Source organism: Bacillus rossius, chromosome 12, assembly GCF_032445375.1.
Source record: "Bacillus rossius redtenbacheri isolate Brsri chromosome 12, Brsri_v3, whole genome shotgun sequence".
Taxonomy (NCBI): Eukaryota; Metazoa; Arthropoda; class Insecta; order Phasmatodea; family Bacillidae; genus Bacillus; species Bacillus rossius.
In genome coordinates, this window is record NC_086339.1 from 39,040,728 (window position 1) to 39,060,960 (window position 20,233).

General features: G+C 36.8%; 1 protein-coding gene across 1 annotated transcript in view; it reads left to right on the forward strand.

Annotated features, from left to right (window-relative positions):
* Positions 1–20,233, forward strand: part of LOC134537853 (hydrocephalus-inducing protein-like) — a 184,325-nt gene that overhangs the window by 157,115 nt on the left and 6,977 nt on the right. The window contains exons 74-81 of the mRNA XM_063378731.1: positions 3,344–3,479; positions 3,943–4,085; positions 4,974–5,118; positions 8,116–8,430; positions 10,726–10,956; positions 11,610–11,834; positions 14,949–15,094; positions 16,366–16,546. Of these exons, the coding sequence (XP_063234801.1) occupies positions 3,344–3,479; positions 3,943–4,085; positions 4,974–5,118; positions 8,116–8,430; positions 10,726–10,956; positions 11,610–11,834; positions 14,949–15,094; positions 16,366–16,546 (1,522 nt within the window). The remainder of the gene's footprint in view (positions 1–3,343; positions 3,480–3,942; positions 4,086–4,973; positions 5,119–8,115; positions 8,431–10,725; positions 10,957–11,609; positions 11,835–14,948; positions 15,095–16,365; positions 16,547–20,233) is intronic.

The following is a 20,233-nucleotide window of genomic DNA, read 5'->3' on the forward strand; positions in this document are numbered from 1 at the left end:
ATAGGTAATAATAACTTTTATCTGCTTTATTAGTTTATTTATTTATTTATTTATTTATTTATTTATTTATTTAATATTGTAACATGCCCACCAACAGCCGAGGGCTTTAGCGGTGGGCACAACACATATATACAAGGACAACATATAAACAATACAAACAAAATACAAAAAAACAAGTAAAGTTAAAATAAGTATAACTATTAAAAATAAACATCAAAATATAAAATGCATAAAAAGAAATACAAAACATAGACATTACAGTATAATGAAATTACTAATTGCAGGCTTATGTAAAAATTAATTTAAAAAAAAAAAATACATTACCTAGCTACACTTTCACAGATTAAGATAATCAATTTTATTGAAATTAGAAATGAGTCGAAAAATTATATCATTCTTTTTATGGTATGTACATAAGGTAGATGTTAAACGGCTGTTAAATTGGGGAATTCTAATGCCAGTATTATCAAGAATGGACTTACAATTTAATTTTGAACAGTAACAGTTTTTAATAAATACATAATCCAGATAGATACGGCATTCAGAAAGAGAATCTATAGTAAGCTGAGAGAAGTTTTTAAGTTTAATTATTTTATCAAATTTATTCTGAATGGATTCTAATTTATTGCTATCGGAAGGATTAATTGAAATCCAAATAACTGAACAATATTCTAACTTAGATTTAACAAGTGATAAATAAAGACAAAGAAGAGAGTCACTGTTTGTAGCATAGAACGTAATATATTTGATTATTCCTAATGTTCTATTTGAACTAGTAACTAAGTAATTTACATGCAAGTGAAAATATAATTTTGAGTCAAGTAGTATACCTAAATCATTTATAGAAGAAGTGATTGGGATTATTTTATTGTTAAGAACATAATCATATTTTACAGGATGATATTTCCTTGTGAAGGAGATAACTTTTGTTTTACTTGTGTTAAGAGTTACTAAATTTAATAAACACCATTTATTAATTTCATGTATATCAATTTCAAGTAACAAGCAGTCATTGATAGAGTTCATACTTCTGGAAATTTTAAAATCATCGGCAAACAATACACCACTCGAATGTTTAGGTACAAATGTAATATCATCAATGAAAATATTGAAAAGTAATGGAGAGAGAGTGCCACCCTGCGGGACCCCAGATGGAACTTTAAAATATGAAGAATAACTGTTGTTGATGGAAACAAAAAAGCATCTATTATGAAGGTAGTCGGAAAACCAGGTTACAAAATTGCCACATAAACCAAATTTAGCAAGTTTACTGAGTAAAATATCATGGTTAATAGTGTCGAATGCTTTCGCAAGGTCAAAGTAGCAGGTATCTACCTGACCCCTATTCGTTACCTCATAATAAATAGGATTTAGAAAGGACACAAGGTTGGTTGCTGTGGTCATACCAGTTGTAAAACCATGTTGTGAAGGAGATAGTCGGTTTTTAATTGGGAAATTTAAGAATTAATGATATTTTCAAATATTTTAGACAAACCATTAAGGAAGGAAATAGGACGGTAGTTAGATACCTTTAATTTAGAACCGCTTTTGAGAATGGGAATTACCCTTGCTATTTTCCATTTGGTGGGGAACGTTTGACTTTTCAAACTTACATTAAATAAATGTTTAAGAAGTGGTGTTAATATGTATGAACAGCCTTTAAGAACAAAGTTAGGTATTCCATCTGGACCGCATGACATAGAAGATTTTAGGGATTTAATACCCCAAAGCACAAGACTTTCAGAAATAACGGGGACCAAAATGGAATCATGGTTTGACGTTGATACATTAACATTATGATTGTGATTAGTAGATGAATATACATTAGAAAAATATTCAGCAAAGGTATTAGATAGCAAAACAGGGTCAGAAGACACAACATCATTAACCTTGAGAGAATACTCTTCACGGTAACCATTTCTCATTATTTTTACATAGTGCCAGAACTTTTTAGGGTAAGACCTTACTTTGTTATTAATATGTCGAGTCCAATTGATTTTGTCACGTTTGATTAGATATTTAACTTGCTTCCTGTAGAATGAAAATTGGGAATAGTAGATCATGTTACTTTTCTGTAATTTATGGAAGTGTTTTTTAGCTTTTAGATTAAATATTAATTCACTAGCGAAGAGAACGACCACAAGGTTGATGTGTCGATAGCCGCCCACGCGGCTATCAGGTGTTGATGTGTGCTTCTGCCGTTGCTATGTGTGCATTAATCCACCAGATGTAGTTCCAAAACTTTGTTGTATAATTCTTAATTGATAATTGTTAATCAAAATCTTATCTTCACTTGTCTTACATAACCAAACAAAGATTATTCACTATATGACTATGCCATGAATCTCAGCCCAAATCATTCCCGCGCTCCATGTACTTTGCGTGGGAATGCGGCCTTTGAAGGCGCGCCAGTAGTTGCTTGCCCGGCTCAGGGGTCGGATGCATCTGCACACCACGGGATCCGCAACGCTTTGTTTTCACCACTTGTAACCGCCACATCGTCTTTATCAATCATTTTCCATCGACACCGTGGATGGCCCCACCTATGGTGGTGTTTTAAAGAACTCATCGCATAATGTATTACTATCATTTGCAACCACGCGTTTGCGAGTTTTTGGCCTCTTACCCTCATAGGTTAAAAATGTTTAAGGTAGCACATTTGCATCAAGTGGTTGTGCACAGTCTTAAAAATAAGGCCTTCCAAGATTTTAATGGACTCCGAACAACTTTAGTACTGACTCTTTTCTCATTAGTCATACAGAGAGCTCGAGAACAAGCAGGTATTTGACCCTTAACACATGATGCCTCAGCAACCATTGCCACTGAAGACTGTAGAGTGCCTTAAGTTTATTATTATTTTGCGCCAGAAAGTTAAGAAAATAGACTGCGCATTACTAACTAAGAATTTTAGGAGACATTTATAACTAACTTAGCATTGCCTCTAACTTCATTCCAATTGAAATTCTTATTATTTTAGGGTCCACTTCTCATAATACAAAGCAGAACATCTGTTTCTTCAATGTTATTATCACCCTCCTTTTCTTGATTTTATTCTTCTCTGGGTTTTACAAAACTTTTGTGTAGTCCGTGGTAACACTGGTGAGTACAAATTTTCCTTCTTTTTAATTTTTCACAATATTATATATATATATATAATTTTTCACAATATTATATATATATATACATACACACACACACACACACACACATATGTGTGTGATCACATGAAAGTTATATTGAAAAATATTTCACGTTCACACACATTTTTATTTTTTTTATTTTGATGATGTCCAAATTTAAAAGGAAAAAAAAGCTGAAATTCATGATGTGCTGATGTTCGCAGGTTCTCTTGGAAAAAAGATGCGTGTGATGAAAACTTCACCATCACCCCGGAAACGGGCTACTGCTCCCCCGGATGTGTGGTCACTTTCACCGTGGTCTTTCATCCTCGGCAGCAGATACTGAACATCCGCTCTCAGGTGAGGACATTGTGTGGCACCGTGCCGTGTTAGCTGATGAGAAAATAGTTTTAGTTAGCGGTGGGCCATCAAAACCTGTAATACCATCACATCTTTAGATTTCATAGGATTTTATATTCGCGGAAAAAGATCCAACTAAAAATAATGTTAGAATGTAGTAAATTAAAAAATTCAACACATAATTTTGAAGTTCTTTTACTGTTCCCCAATATATTTTGTTCTTTTAGTAATTATGTAAATAAAATTATGATATGTGTGCACACACAGTGTTAATGTGTCTAAAACATGGAGAAAGAGTATGCCTAACTTAAGTTTCACATATTCTCTCCTTCATTGAGGTAGATTTACTGTTTGTAGCTGATAGAAGTGATATTTATTTTGTTGTTAATATATCACTAAACAGTGAGTCATTTCCAACAACAACAAAAAACTAAAAATACAGGTTTTGTCTTTGACTCCGCAGGTGCAGTGTGAAATAGAGAATCACAGCTTGCTGTCAGTCGTCTTGTCTGGCAGTTGCGTCGCGGTGCCTCAGCCCAAGGAGGCAGTGAACTTCGTCTGTGCGGTCCGGCAGCGAGACAGGAAGAACGTGACTGTTTCCAACAAGTAAGGCCTGATGCATGCTGACTGCGTCCAGCACTGCCTGCTCAGAGGCGGGCAACTGAGGCCTATTGACTGACCTAACTGTATTTTCCCTGCCTTAAGTTTAAACCGTTTCATAAATAACATATATAAATGTTAGATTTAACATAGGTAATAAAAAATCTTCTTTAACAGAATAAATGGAACAATTGGTTAAACAATTTGGAATCTTCTTAGACCTACGTACTTTTTTTTTTTTTTAACTCAGCTTCCAAGTTTACCTCCAAAACTCTGTTTCTTCTATGATATTGCACTTGCATGATGCACCTGCTTTAGAGCAATTGATTTTCTTATCTATTTTATCATTTACAGAATGAATTTTATGTTTTGTAGTTGTGTAAATATTTGGGACCAGGCCTATTTGTTTCTTTCCTTAATTTTATTTTTGAAACTGTCATAAAACTTGTTTTAGAAGTGCTCTTTTCAATAAGTGTAACATTTTAATGGTGTATTTTTTTTTGAAACAATTAGCTAGTGAGTCAAGAATACATTAAATTGTGTTGTATCACTGATTATATCTTTTTAGTTTATATTCATGATCTCATCTTGAATCTAGAGGATAATCGTAGTCTCATCTCGATTCTGCCTTGAACTACAAAAAATTTCCTCTCATACCTCCATTCTCAAACCATCTTTATCATTACCAAAGGACATTGTGGTCTTATCAAGTTAATGTGTTGTTTTGTCGCAGATTGTCTATGACTTTTTTTACTTTCCAAGTATAGACTCACTTATGTTTTTGTTTTTCCTTTATTTTTAGTCCTTGTAATTTGCCGGTGAAAGTAAAAGCTCTGTAGCGCTGCTGGTGTTCATTATGCCGGTGAAAGTTACTGGATGTTTGTGTCGTTGCAGGACGAGCCACGCCTGGCAGCTGTACCCCCAGGTGTCGGGGGACTTCTTCTCGGGCGCCGACATCCTGACCGTCCCGCCGCGCTCCACCGAGCCGTACGAAGTGACTTACGCTCCGCTCACCATGACGCACGACTCTCCGCACTCCGTGAGCATCTCCCTGCTGTCGTCACGCCATCTCGGTTCCAACATTGTACTTGCAATAACACATTAATATACTTTCCGAGACTATATCATTGTGTCGATAGGCAGTATTATTACAGATGTAGTCATTCCCAGAAATTATTTCAATAATGAACACCAGTGACATCACAAGGAAAACATCTTGTAGCAGCCAGTCATTATTAACTTCAGGCATTCCATTTAATTAAATACTATGATTTAATGAAGCTAAAATTTGAAAATTTAATATTAGAAAATTATTATGGTCTGATAACTGTTGAAACCAAGATGGTGTCATCAGTTTATATCACTTTCCTTTAAACATAATTTTTGTATTATAATTTTTTTTTAAATAGATTTTTAATATATTACCAGTGTGTGAACACTTTGATCCTTAAATTTTAGCAAAATTTAATTTATATAGCAGCCTATAAAAAAATTATTTTAAACTTAGGTAGCAACTAATTAATTGAATTTGAGATATTTTTTTTGTTAGTAAAGGAACCAGCCAGTAAATGACAACTTTAGGCCATGTTGAGATTATACAATTTGTCTGATGTATCTGGGTATCATTCGAAAGTTGTTTTGTGGTCAAACTATGGCACAAAATATTGTTTCTCAGGCTTCAGGTAAGCTCTATAGCTAGGGCCTGGAAAAATTAGCATCTATTTATTACATAATTAGCATTTATGATGTTGAAAATTAGCATCTATTTTCCAGAAATTAGCATCTATTTTTGAGAAATTTGCATAAGATATTAAAGTTACATAACAATACAAGAAGTTGTAATAGTTTTTATACCCATTATGACGAATTTTAACACAAACCAAAATCATTAAACGGTATTTGTAAACAAACGTTTGACCACTAGTAATTTCAGATGGAAACAAACTGACGATTCGAGTTGACCAACTTCAGTACGCTAAATGTGCACCACAAAATGTATGATTTGTCCCTATGTAAAATATTGATCAGAAAAAAAATTTGAAGACTAAAGTGATTATCAACGAATGTAAAAAACCGCGTACTAAAATATTTGTAGTAGTTTTCAGCATTTAAAATATTTTCATTTTTATCTTTGCAAGTTCACTACGATCCCGTCAACGACCTAGATATTTTCTAGGTTGTTGGTTTCCGTGATGCGCTTCCCGGGAAATTTTGTTTTGTTAGGTTAGATACTCTTCATGAACAGGCAACACACGATGCAATGGCGAACGTAGGCGAACGTGATGTGATCTAACAAAACAAAATAACTGCGTCGATAAGTAGTGTGAACATTCTTTTCTAAACAACATTCAACGGTATCTTGAGTAAATCGTAAAGAATAAATTTACAAAATTACTTATTCTATACTATCATGCGTGATATTTGGTTAAGGAATGTTTTATAAATAAAGGTTAGGATTCGGATTTTATTCCTTCAACAAGCCTTGTCAGAAGCTATTGTTTACGGTAATTGTGTTATGGTGGCTATTTTCAAAAAAAATACTTTGAGGAATGTGTGTTCAAGCCATTTTGTTGCATTCTATAGTGGTTTTTCGCCCGATAATGGCAATTTTACCGCGATTTCGCAAATATAGCATTTATAACAACAATTAGTAAAAAATCGCATCTAACCTCAAAATTCGCAAAAAAATCGCATCTATCGCAAATTGCGAATTTTTCCGGCCCCTATCTATAGCCCTTTATTTTAAGAAGGGTTGTTTCCAACAAGACCACAATTTTGTTTAATGCACTGTAAATTTTTGGAGTGTTAATAATGGTGACACTTGTGAAATGTGTTCAAACACCAGCAGTCAGGATGGTGGAAACACTCGTCTGTTGACTTCACAATCCAGGAAAGTAATAACAGCTCAGTTCCACCAGGCAGGATGACCAATGTGTCTGCACAGAACTCTGAAAATTATTTTGGCTGACTGAACTCAGTTCGGGCAAAAACTGCAATTACATGCAGCCCTGAAACTTAAAAATCCAATTTTTTTAAATATTTATGTAAAGTCTGCGGAAGTAATGTTTTTGTGATCATCTGTTTGCATTTCAGTCAGCACTCTTTTATTCAGGTTCGGTTCGGCATTTCCTGTAATTTGGCACCAATTGATTACTTTTGTTTTGTATCTTTAGGATGGATTCCTGTCTTAAGCCGTTTACATGTCACCCTTGTATGATATTACAACTGTGCATATATAGTTTATGCCATATAGCATTTTATTCCAACTTGTTTTAAATACGTAACATTGTTCTCTGTATTTATTTTTCTTATTCCTGTCAAAACTATCTATATTGGCATTCAATAGTCCAGCATAATCGCTAATATATGGCATGCACGTGATACCAAAATACTGGATTAAAGAACCTTTTATGTTAATCTGTTTACATGGTTGTGTGTATATTGGACAGTACAGTCGATTTCCAAACATTTGGAACATTCATTTTTGATTTCGTTAAATAATCATGTTAGTGAATGTCAGTGAAACAAATGGATGTTGGATTTTCTAGTAAATGTTCACTTCGTTTATATAAATATTACTGTACTTATTTGTTGTCAGATATTTCCTTTCCTAATAAAAAAAAAAGAATATTTAAACTATCAATTTCATTTTTTAATGACCATTGCATAAGTAAACTCATAGCTCTTATCTATAAGAGTGGAAAAGTATAGTTATTATTATTGTTGTTGTTGTTATTATTATTATTATTATTATTATTATTATTATTTAGTATATATTCATTTGTTTAGTTTCGATTTATTTAGCAGTTAAGTAGTGATTGCCTGTTTGTGTTGCAAGCGACTGCCCAAGATCTGGCAGGTTGAAATAGCTCACACAGCTGGTTGGCACATTCTGGTCCAAGCACTTGCTTTACTGTTAATACCTTCAATGAATGAATAGTTTGTCTTCCCTAGCTTGGCAAGGACTGAGTGTTCAGAGAACTGTTTGCGCTGTAAACTCTGGTGAGTCGGCCAGCCGCGGGTGCTTGTGTTTGAGGGGTCGGTGCTGTTCTGCCTGCCCGACGGGACGGCGGTGCTCCACGCCCTGCGGGGCTCCGCCCGGCCCCCGCCGCCCGAGGCCAGGCTCGCCCGAGACGTCTCGTGCAAGACGGACCACGCGGAGCTGCTGCCCGTCACCAACTGGCTCCAGCGGGCGCAGCGGTTCGCCGTCGCCACCTCGCTGGTCCGGACCGAGAAGTACGACCCGCTCTTCTCCGTGTCGGGCAGCGACTACCTCGACGTGCCGGGGAACTCCACGCGGGACTACAGGCTGGTGTTCAACGTCCAGAGGGAGTGTGTGGCCTTGTTCAAGGTGCGTGCCAGCCTGATACGCAAGTACCGTATTTACTCGTGTATAGTGCGCACCACGATTTTTGCAACCAATTCCAAAGAAAAAAAATTTTCCCGTAAATAAATTTTACTAACATTTTGTGGTACCTGTTAAGTAATTACTTATGAAACAAATGATTATTTAAATTGATGTGTCAGGAAAATACTTAAATTAAATACTCTTCCACCTGAAAGCAAAACTTTTGTGGCATACTATACCATCTGAAACGACCGAGCTGTGTAGACGGAAGATAATGAAGCGCTGTATCGTCACAACTGGTACAAGGACAGGAGGGAGGGAGGGAGGCAGGCAAGAACGGGACTGTGACCATCAAGTAACTTGACAGTTGACAGGACTAAACACCACCACTCCCGTCACGCTACGTTGCTAAGCTGGTGCGGAGGACTGGATGACTCACCGGTAGCTGCTGGGACGAGAAAGCGAAGGAAGTGGGCGGGGGACTGGTGACAACATGCTCTCTCTCTCTCTCTCTTTTTTTACTAGCTGCTGCGCTGGCTTTCTGTAGAGGGGGGTGGTCTAAAAATAAAAAAGAGACCATGATGTGCGAGCTTGCCCGCGCGCGCGCGCGGCTGCCTGGGCGTGTGTGTGTGCGTGTGAAAGAGAGGCGTTGCTTGTGCGTATGTGTGGGGGCTGGCCAGAAACGTAACCCGTCACCCGGCAGTTAACGACTACCACTCCTCCTTCCCGCCTCTCCCTCCCTCCCCCCCTCCCCCCCCCCCCACACACACACTAACTTTTTTTTTCCGTGTATAGCGCGCATCCTTGATTTTTTTCCTTTCCTTGAGGGTGCAGAAAATAAGGAAAAGATATTTGTGCAAGGGAACCAGCATGGTATGTTCCAGGCAATCCACCATCACCACACTCAGGAAGCTGCAATTAACACAAACACAATAAACAAAAGTACATTACCGCTAATGCTTAATTTTATACGACAGCGAACTTTAAAGGAGAGAAAGCATAGATATTATTTCTTAACTAATTATAACTGAGAATTAAAACTATAAAGTAAGAATTCAAAGCAAAATATTTACAAGCCATTAAATTAAATAGGACTAAATCGTTCTTGCCATTGCCAGAATGTCGGCCTAAGTGGCTGACCAGTGGAAATGATTCCAGTTGGTACATCGGAGCAGCCTTGCCCAAAAATGAACCTTTCAGAATGTTTTTGAAAACAGCATTTGCAAAATATTTCTATACAGTTATGTAAATGAATTTGTTCATACTTGCTGTTTATATCTAGTTATTTTGGCAAGAAGCTAAATTTAGTAAATTGTTAGGATGCCACATTAACCTATTAATGTTTAAATTGGTGGTCATTGAATGTGGATACTTATTGTTTAATTAATAACTCTAAATGACCTGTGATATAACTTAAAAAAAATAGTGGTTCTTATAATTTCATAGTGGCAGGGTTACTTTTGCCCAATGTAAAACTCAACTTCAATGCATTTAAATGTAATCCAGTTACTACTAATGTAGGTGGTTACTTGGTTAATTGTTAGCCCATTAAAAGGATACGTGATTACAAAAAGGCATCCAATGCATGCTGGGCATTAGCAAGTCTTAAATATTTTCAAGGGTCTGCAACGGTACCCAATTTCCGATAATGTGACTACTACTTTCAGTCACTGACGAGGTTAACATATTTCTGTGTGTTTAGCTGGTATCACTATATCTTGATCGAAGACATAGTGTACTGTGCAGCTCCTTCTAACTTGCAGAGGTTAAACACACACTTTCGTGGGTGAGACTCTGCAGTATTGTTGACAAAAAATTAGTAACATTAGGATTTTGATTAAAAATTCTCTTTTAAAAGTCAGTGAAATGAAAATTATCAAGGAAACTGTATATTTAAGTACCTAAGGAACATTTATTTAATTTTCATTTAATTCTTGAATGTTAATCATCATTTTAATCCAATTGTATAGGGTGACTTTGAATATAAGATGCTCTTGGGTATAGGCTAAACTGAAACATGTTAAGGTCTCAATTATTTTTGTTTCATTTTCACAAATGTTCTGTATCTATGATTTCATTTTTTATTTCATTAAGAAATAACAATTCATACAACCCTAAAAAGGCTTGCAACACTTGAAGATGTCTGGCAGTCAGTAGTCATTCTGTTTTGTTTTTTTCTCTTAGTTAAGTGGAAAATTTGGAAGTGATAATTTATTAAAAGAAAAGTTTTCTCTGTGTTATTTACTATTTGGATTTCATAAATAATGTGCTGAAGCTATTTTACTAATCATATTTCAGGTGACTTTCACTAACGAAGACACGGGTGACTTTCAGTTCTACGAATTGACACTGAAAGTGGGAAAGTGTGGTCCCCTGATGACTATACAAATGAAAACATTTGTTCGTGTCCCAACGTCGTACAAGCTAAGCCTGAAAAATCCTCTGCCGCAGAATGTCGTGTACGCCATTTCATGCTCCGCTCAAGAAATTACATATCCAGCGAAGATCAGCGTTCCTGCTAAGAGTCTTGTACGTATTTACTTTTTTGTCATGAGGCAATGCCATTTCTGTGGATTACCGAATATATAAAAATGGGGGGGGGGGGGGGTTTATAGTTTCATAGGCACAGAATGATATGAGTTAGTAAAATTAATTGTAACTATTCTATAAGTACTGAATGAAACAAAAGTTAGATTTTATAGTTTCACAGGTAACTTAAGAAGTGTCTTAGTAAATTGGTTGTTATTTTGGATTGTTTATTGTGACACTGTAGTTGAGTGTCAGAGCATCCGCCTACCACTAAGATAATGCAGGGGTGCAATTCCCAGTAAATTCTGATCTCAGTTCTTCATTTATTTTCCCATCACACCAGAGATATGGTTATATCTTGATAGATGGCATCTTTATTTATTCACTATGACATCAGTAGAGGCAAGATTATATGTTGAATACCCAGTGATAAAACCAAAATAACAGCGAAATTTAAGTTAATACACTGCCAAACACAGAAAATGGACGTCATAACACTGAAATGAAGAAAATTTACCTCAAATACCTCATTTTGTGTGTTAAATTGTAGACCTGATTTTATAAATCTTTAGTTTAGGCTTTACTTTATTTTTAAAAACATAAAATATATTTAGATTGTATGTTGATGGTAATGAGTGGCTTGCCGTGTGCAGAAGCACGTGACTCTGGAGTACCTGCCCCTGCTGCCGGGGGACAGCCGTGCGTCCCTGGAGGCTGTCTGTGGCGAGCTCGGGTCGTTCCCCTACGAGCTGCAGCTGCAGGCGGCCGCTGCCCCGGCCGAGAAGCCCCTCTCTGTGGCCGCCACGCTCGGCTCCTCCGTCGCGGTGCAGGCTGCCGTCCGCAACTACAGTCGCGCCAGGGCAGACTTCACCTGCAGCGTGAGCAGCCGTGGCCTCGCAATGCTCTCTTTCTGTCATTCATCCTTTACGGATCCTCCATGTTTCAGTAATCTCCGTGAAAATGCCTTTCTTGTTCCCTTCATGAGTGATTGCATTGATCGACTTGAATATACATAAAACTTTTCAAGTTTAAGTTGTCGGGGTTCGAGTTTCGAGTGGGTCGCTACGGTGTTGTTTGGTGGAAGGGCACGTGGACCCGGCTATCATCCGTCTCAGGGCGTGACGTCGCCCGTGTGAGGCAATACTGGACCCTGGGTTAACTCCCGTAGTACGCTCCGACCTGACCCACTCTCAGCGTCGGGCACGCTTATGGTGTAACACGTAATAGTGGTCTCTCCAGGCGTCCCACACGCCTGCTCACGAGGTGTAGGTCGCCACGTGGTCGGTGCAAAAAAAAATACAAGGAGACAATTAGAATTAATACTGGAATACTGGCACGTACTCCCGAACACAGTCTCACGAGGGGCGTCTCCAAGATCTCAGGCACCTAATCAGAACACAGGAATAAGGCCCGCACTCGTGGCCTGCATAAGCGATTACTTAGATGTGGAAAGATTCGTTAAGAGTTGAAAAATGATTATGTTAAACAGTCCCTCGACCGAGGCAGGCCCCGGGCATACGTGAAAGCGATTTGAAAGAATTAAGCAGAAACAGAATTAATAGTCAGTAAACAAAGAGTGAAGTCCCCGGGTGCGGAAGGCAGCGTCTTACCTCGGTCGTTGGCGGCGGATAACTGACTGAGCGCCGGGCGCCCTCGAAGCAACATGGCGCCTTCCCGCCTTGTCAGTTTACCGTTACGCCTTTCCAATTAAGTGCCTTGTAATTTTATATAAAGAAATAACAAAAACACTCCTAAAATTAATACACGTTCTCCCACGGCTCTATTCCTATTTAACCTAGAGTTATTAATTAATTAAAATATATATACATTTCAACTTTGTTCGTGTTCGGGTCCGCCCGGCAACGTCTTTAACTTATTAAAACTTATATTATAAACAAAACAAAAACCGTCCCGCCCGTCAGTGGCGAGACAAATGAATGGGGAAAAAACAAAAATCTATACAATATTATTATTATAAATTTAGGGGGACGTTGCACTGCCGCTACAGCGCCCTCTTGAGGTAGTTCGTGGCACGCTATTCAAACACAAACACACGACTACGTACTCGTGACGGAGCGGCTGCCAGTACGGGAAGTGGACGGGGGGTAAGGGGAAAGGTGGCAGAGGCTGACCAGGCTCTGGGGCGCAGGCCCGGTTCACGTCAAAGTTCTACACTACATTATATGATATTCAACTTTATGATACAGTCGTCCATGACTTTGAAGATTACGTTGACAATTTCGCACTTTAAGCATTTCTGTTGAAGTATTAAAAGTTTTAGTGAAGGTTTTCAGTACATAATGTTTTGAAAAATTCAACTGATAGTGATAGTTGCTTTAAAAGCGTACTGACAATGCTTTTTTTGGCGATTTTCAAACAATATTTTAGACAAAAACTAGGCGTAAATTACAATTTCATTTCTTGTTTTATGTGTGAACCAAGCTGACATATGAACATCTGTAAATATTTAAAGCATTGGGAATGAGTAAATGAATGAAACAGATTGCGATATCAGAGGATAAATACGTATATGTACTATATCTAACCCCCTAAAAAAATACAATATCGTGAAAAAAACTTTGTTACTAGGTCGGTATGATATTATCTCTTTTAAAATTGATAGATTTTCGTAATCCATAATGATATTAAATAATGAACAATACCTTTATATAAAAAAAATTTAATAATTTGATATATTTTTAATTATAGTTCTGAGTTTCACAACATAACTGTTTCAAATTTTAACATGTTTGCGGTATGTATTTTAACGCCATTTTACTTTTGTAACAGAAAATATACTACTTATATGAAAAAAGACAAACTGGATGTATGCGTAGCGCCGTGGCTCGCACCGCTTATGGACATGTCCGTGGCCTCTGGAGCAAGGAGCCGGCAAGGTGGAGGAATGAAAGTCACGGATGGTATGGAAAAGAACAGATGAGCGGAATAGCCAAATATTTTTGTCCCCTCCTTTTGCTCTCTTCACGGCTTCACAATTATTGTCACTGGATATTTATTAATGTTGTCTAAAAGTGGCAAAAAGTAACTTTAGTGTTATTAATTATGACCACTTGTGTGGCCTTTTACAGCTCGTAACTAACTTTTAGTGAATCTCTGGCAAAAAAAAAGAGGATGACCTATCAATGAATGCAAGAGTGCTATTAGATGACAAGAAAATGGAATAACCAACTCTGCATGTGAGACCAAGAAGTAATGTTCATTTACATATATGGGTAGATGGCACAATATTGGGGTTTAGAATTTGTTGAATTTGCTTATCCTGCCCAAATCGAAACTCCCTCACATTGGTTCGTTGCTCATGTGATTTTCTTAAGCATGTTATCAAAGGGGCCAGACTTAATTCTTGCTCGTCTACCCGCCATGTGTTTACACACTAGTGATTATAAATGCCAAATTATTATTTTACAGTTCAAAATACCTGGTAAAAAACATGTACCATTCTGATAGGGCAAACTTAATAACATCATGGAAATAATTTTAAAACAAACAGTGGGTAAAGTGGTTCTATCCCCCCTCCTCCACTGAAATGAATTTCAGCATACACTTCTGTTAATGGTATTTATTTGGTAACTGAAATCAGGTAAACATTAAAATATGCATTTTGGGCACTCCTTAAGTAACATATTTTTATCAGGGGCCTACATTTTCATGATACCTGTACTTAAAGAGTCTTTGGCTGATACATCAAAAACAAAAATTTTTTCCTACTTAAAATTACCTATTTATCACACACTTTGTGGTTTCTTATAAATTCCATTAATCACTAAGTTTAAAAAAAATTGCCATTTAAAACACTTTTTGATATCTATTGTATTGATTAACAGTTTAACACTTTTAATTTTCTGTAAAGATAATTGTAAATGTAAATACCTATTCTCTTGTCTACAAAATATAATTTGCAGCAAGGAAATAGTACGATAAAAAAACCAACATGAATAGATATGTTGACATTATTTTGATGGGATTCACAGGTGAATCATGATGACTTCTACACAGAGAAAATTCTCAGCATCTCTTCATTGAGCACAGGAAGCGTGAAAGTGACGTATGAACCCAGCAACCTGGGCAACGTGTCTGCTGTTCTGACCGTCTCGTCACCAACAGCAGGAGAGTTTGTGTAAGTTAAACGCCTTTATTGTAGAGCTGCAGCTGATTCCTACCCCTCTGTTTTAATGCTGCTCTTCCCAGAAATGTGAAGTGAAGGTATGTTTCATTAGAACCACAATAAAGATAAAGCTTAATAAACACTAAACGCTGATCTTCTAGAGTACCAAGATGAGAGATGTGATGAGATGTGGTCGTTATTGGTGGGGTCGAAGTGGTGATTTAACAGCTTGGGACTTGTAGATCTTTGCTGTAACTGGGCCCGTTCGAAATCTGTTCTAATTGGTTATGGAGGCTGTGATTGTGTCGTTGCTATAGGAGGCCATGAGGACTGGATAACTAACCTGAAATAATACACTAGCATTTTAAAACAAAACAGTTGCATAACCACTAATGCTCGTTACTGTACATTCCACACCGTGTTCGGGCTTGTTTTGACGACAGAGAGGGGAACTATGTGGACTTAAAGCATATAATTTTTCTTTCAAGAGACCTGCCTATAAAATATTTAACGTTTGATTTTCGTGAAGAAATGTGATTTTTTGGGTTTGGGTGTTGGCAATTAGTTAAAAATTAATTCTAATTTTAATATCAACCCTTTACTCGTGAACCGTGGAGCATTGTATAATTGAAAGTTTACTGTATTAGGTATCGGGAAGACTTGCTATAAAATAATGGTTACATAAAAATGCAATAAATTGTATTGTTGATGAGGCCAAGCCTTGACCTCAGAGCAGTACCTAGACGTGAAGTTCACATGATAGCATTTATAAAATGAAAGTTTAGGAAAATAATGTAATGTGCTGGTATTCAAAACAAGTGTAAGCCGATGCTAATTTATTTAGAGTAAAAAGACCCTCCATCTGTAACAGAAGTAATTCTGAACTATGTCAAAAAGGCAATAAATGTGTCTCCTTCACCATAAAGGAAGCATTTTCTAATATAGTTCTTTTAAAAACATGTTAAAAATGGACAATAGCACAAATACTCGTAGACTGGTTCTCACAAAGAAATACTTTGTCATGGGCAATGGTCTTTTGCTGGACTACCTTCTTAGTGTCCTTTTTTAACAGTAATTTAGTTGCTTAGCAACCTGTTTTCCCTTAGTTCTTAAAAAAAAATTTAAAAAAATGTATGATTTCAAAATATTAACTAGATTTTTCAAATGTTTGTTTTGGTTTGATTGAGTATAATTCTAAAAACACTATCCTTAATCCACAACATATAATTTATTTTTTGCACCAAATAGCACAACGTAAAGATTTTATTTTTTTATTTGCACAGATTCCCACTTGTCGGGAAGTGCCTTCCACCGAAGCCACAAGGGCCGCTGGAACTGAGGCCAGGGGTTGGAATTGCAATCCCGTTCAAAAATGTCTTCCAGGACACTAAAACTTTCAACATGGCTGTGGACAATCCGGTGTTCATTCTCAAAAACCCATCGGAAACTGTGAAATCGAAGAAGGTAAGCATATGTAGTTGTTAGTTACCGGATTGAGTCCAAGGCTGCTCCTACTTTTAGTTTTGTATTTTGTAGTTGATCTTGTAAATCTATTTTTATTTAATATTGTACCTCTTTTAAAGATTTAAAGAAGAAAAAAATAATGTTTTTTGATATGACTTAACTGAACTGACCATAAAAGTGTTCAAATAACAGGCATGTATGTAATTCCTTATCACAGTGTGCTTCCGATTCAGGAATACTTTGTTGCGTACTTGCTGCTACTATCATTATATAATTATTTTTGTGCCTACAATACAACTTATGTTAATGTACCTTCGTAAATGGAAAATTAAAAGTGACTGTGCCCATAAGTAACAGAACCCCAGGATGCTACAAACTGCTCTCACACACGAGCAAATATGTACTTAAACATGCACGAAACAGAAAAATTCCTTTCGACAGGGAGAAGCAAGGAGTGTGTAAAGCTATGAAAAAACCAATAGAAAATGCAAGTGACGTGGCGACAAACCATTAATTGGTTTATTTCAAAAGTCACAGAAAATACTGACATTAGTTTATGGAAAAATTGACAAGTTGCATAAAAAATAGCAAAACATCAATTCCAACATGTGAATATATGCGAGCGCTAGCCCCTGACCAAGGATGACGAACACTTGGTGAAAAGTTCAGGAGAAAACATTAAGACAAAATAAAGGCAAAACCATTGTCTGCCTTACAAACAAATGGGATGAATACGGCTCAAAATCCGCATTAGGAAAATATTTCTAACGTAGTGTAACCCTTCTTCCTCCTTAATTGGAAGAGGGGTTGCGTCCCCGACTCACTCTGGGCGCGAAGGGAAAAAATAAATATTAAAACCAGGCATAAAAAGCTAAACAATATAAATTCCCCACACCACTGCCCAGGGGTCAGGCCAAAAAAAATTCAAAGGATATAATAGTAGAGTAACCATTAAACAAACAAGAGGCAAGACTTTGGACGTATGTTATTAAAAAATAGAAATTTGCAAAAATAATTTTTACTATACATAACCATACAAGCTTAGTTACAAAAGCTGACGTTAATAATGGCAGCATCTTATCCCCATTTGCGATACTAACAATAACCTTTAAAAAATCGTAAAAATATAAATACTGATAACAACAAGTATAAAAATATATAAGGGCGTGAGGCGTGGCCACTATAAAATATCAAAATATACTGACTGCCCTAATACCAAAAATCAAACAAGACAATCAATATAATATATAAATATATAAAAAAATATTACAATAATAAAACTGAAGTACAAAAAATTTATTTAAATAAAGTTCTTAAACTCTCAATCAACGGTTTAGTCTTTCTTCAGATGTTCGTTGCTAAAGACTTGCCAAAAAAACAAAGTTAATATCCTAGGCGTGCGCTGGCTTCCTGACCTTCCTCACCAACTCCAGAGTCTAATGCCACGCCGGGCCATAGGTACGAATTCACAAAGGCGTGAACGATGATCAAAAAAAAATTATCTTATTTTTAAGGGAAATGTAGCAAAAACTCTTCACGTAACATAACCATGTTACCACAGAAGTATTTATCATCAGCTTCAAACAAAGTCTTACTTCTTTATTAACTTGCCAATGATTTTATAAAAACGTAGAATGGCCGCACCAACCAACATCAGGCTGCGCATGTAGTCCAATACCGATCGCATACTTTTAATAATACTGCACAAGCTGATATATTAGCTAAAGCCAACTTTAAGTATGCAAATTCCGAAGACAAAGTCTCAAAAACAAATTGCAAAATGTTCGTTTCTTCCAAACTTATACTTTTATGGCAACTACAGGCAAACGGGCGACCATTTTTTTTTTTAAAAAAATCCCACACTGGAACAACGTGTGAAAACAAATGGGCCTCTTCACCAAACTGGCTAATAAAAGTTCCGTCCAAATAAAATTTAGTATGGGAAAATACACAGTTCACTAGGTTTGCCAAAAACCACTGCAGCACCACGAGGGTAAAAATCAAAATTGCGGCCTCTCTTTACCTTGATAAGTTCAGTATCACAGGGCAATCCATTGCCCTGTCACCCAGCGTGGAGCCTCCATCCCAATACTCTTCGTCGCCCGTTGCCGTCCGGCACACCAGTCCGCGCCGTCACATGGCTCTGTCCTCGACGGTCGCTCGGCACAAACTCTCTCGCCGGCCCAGCTGATTTTTTCTTCCCGGCAAGCCGAATGTCTGACGTCATCAGCCAACCGCCGGGCGCTCACCAAGTGGTATTTACGTGAAACACAATCGATATTCTTAAACTCATAATCGATAGCTACCAAACGGCGTATAACTAATTAATAGAAACAAATATAATTAAAAAAAATTTACAGATAAATTAACATTAATTAAAAAAGGCGTAAAAATACGTGAAATAAAAAACCATATAAAACTAGAGACCAGCAACAAAAATAAATTACAAGTAAAAATGTGGCCCTGCCGGCCACAACCTCCGCCTTGAACAAAAAAAAAATTTAAACAGCAAAGAAAATTTTAAAAATAACCACAACTACAAATTATATAAAAAAAAAAAACATACCAGAGTAAGTTCCAAATAAAATAAAAATAAAAATATTTAGCCATATTCACCCTAAAAGGGTCATCCACATTCATTTTAGGAACTCCGCCTTACAAACATTTTCAAATGACTAACATGGGCCTTTTTTACCTTATTATTTCTTTCAACTTCTTCCAACAAGACAGTAACCGGCCCTAAAATCTTTACAATCTTATACGGTCCATCATACTTATTCTCTAACTTAGAGCTCTGATACCCTACTTTGTCACTCAAAACAAATTGTCTGCATAGCACTTCATCACCAATTTTAAATACATTATCCACTCGCCCCTTATTATAAAACTTACTCATTTTCTTTCTAACCTTTTGCAGATTTTCGGCTGCTTCTTCCCACATTTTTTCCAACAAACGGGGGCTTCGGGTTTCCAAAAGGGCTGGACGCAAACCCCAACAATTTAGTAAAGGATGGGGTACATTTCTTCCCAAAAAAATTTCCGATGGTGTGAATTTAGTACCACTGTGTATGGTCATGTTAAAAGCTAAATTTAATACGTGGATAACACTGTCCCACTTCCGTTGGTTACGTTGATGAAAAATCGTGAGGGCCACTTTGACATTTTTATTCACCCTTTCAACCAAATTAGGGTTGGGATAATAGGGGCTGGTAGTAATATGTTTTATACCCCAATCTAAACACATCACTTCAAAACACTTACTCTTAAAATATGTAGCATTATCTGATACTACTTGCTCCGGGCTACCAAACAAACCCCACACTTTAGTTTCTAAAGCCTTAATAATATTCTCGCTTTTCATATTACGCAAAGGCAAAAAAAAACAAAATTTAGAAAAACCATCTACCGCTATAAGTAAGCAATTATTCCCCCCTAATGATCTAGGTAGGGGCCCAAAAATGTCCAAATAAACCCTTTCCCAAGGTCTAGTCAGAGCTTCAACAGAGTATTTACCTATCTTACTATGTCTAGATTGCTTAGCGCGCTGGCAATCTTCACAGCTTAAAACATGATCTTTTACGTCTTTTTTCAAACCTGGCCAAAAAAATTCTTTAGAGATTTTATCTATAGTTTTTTCGATTCCGCCGTGCGCGCCTATATTAGAATCATGGTAATACCGCATTATCA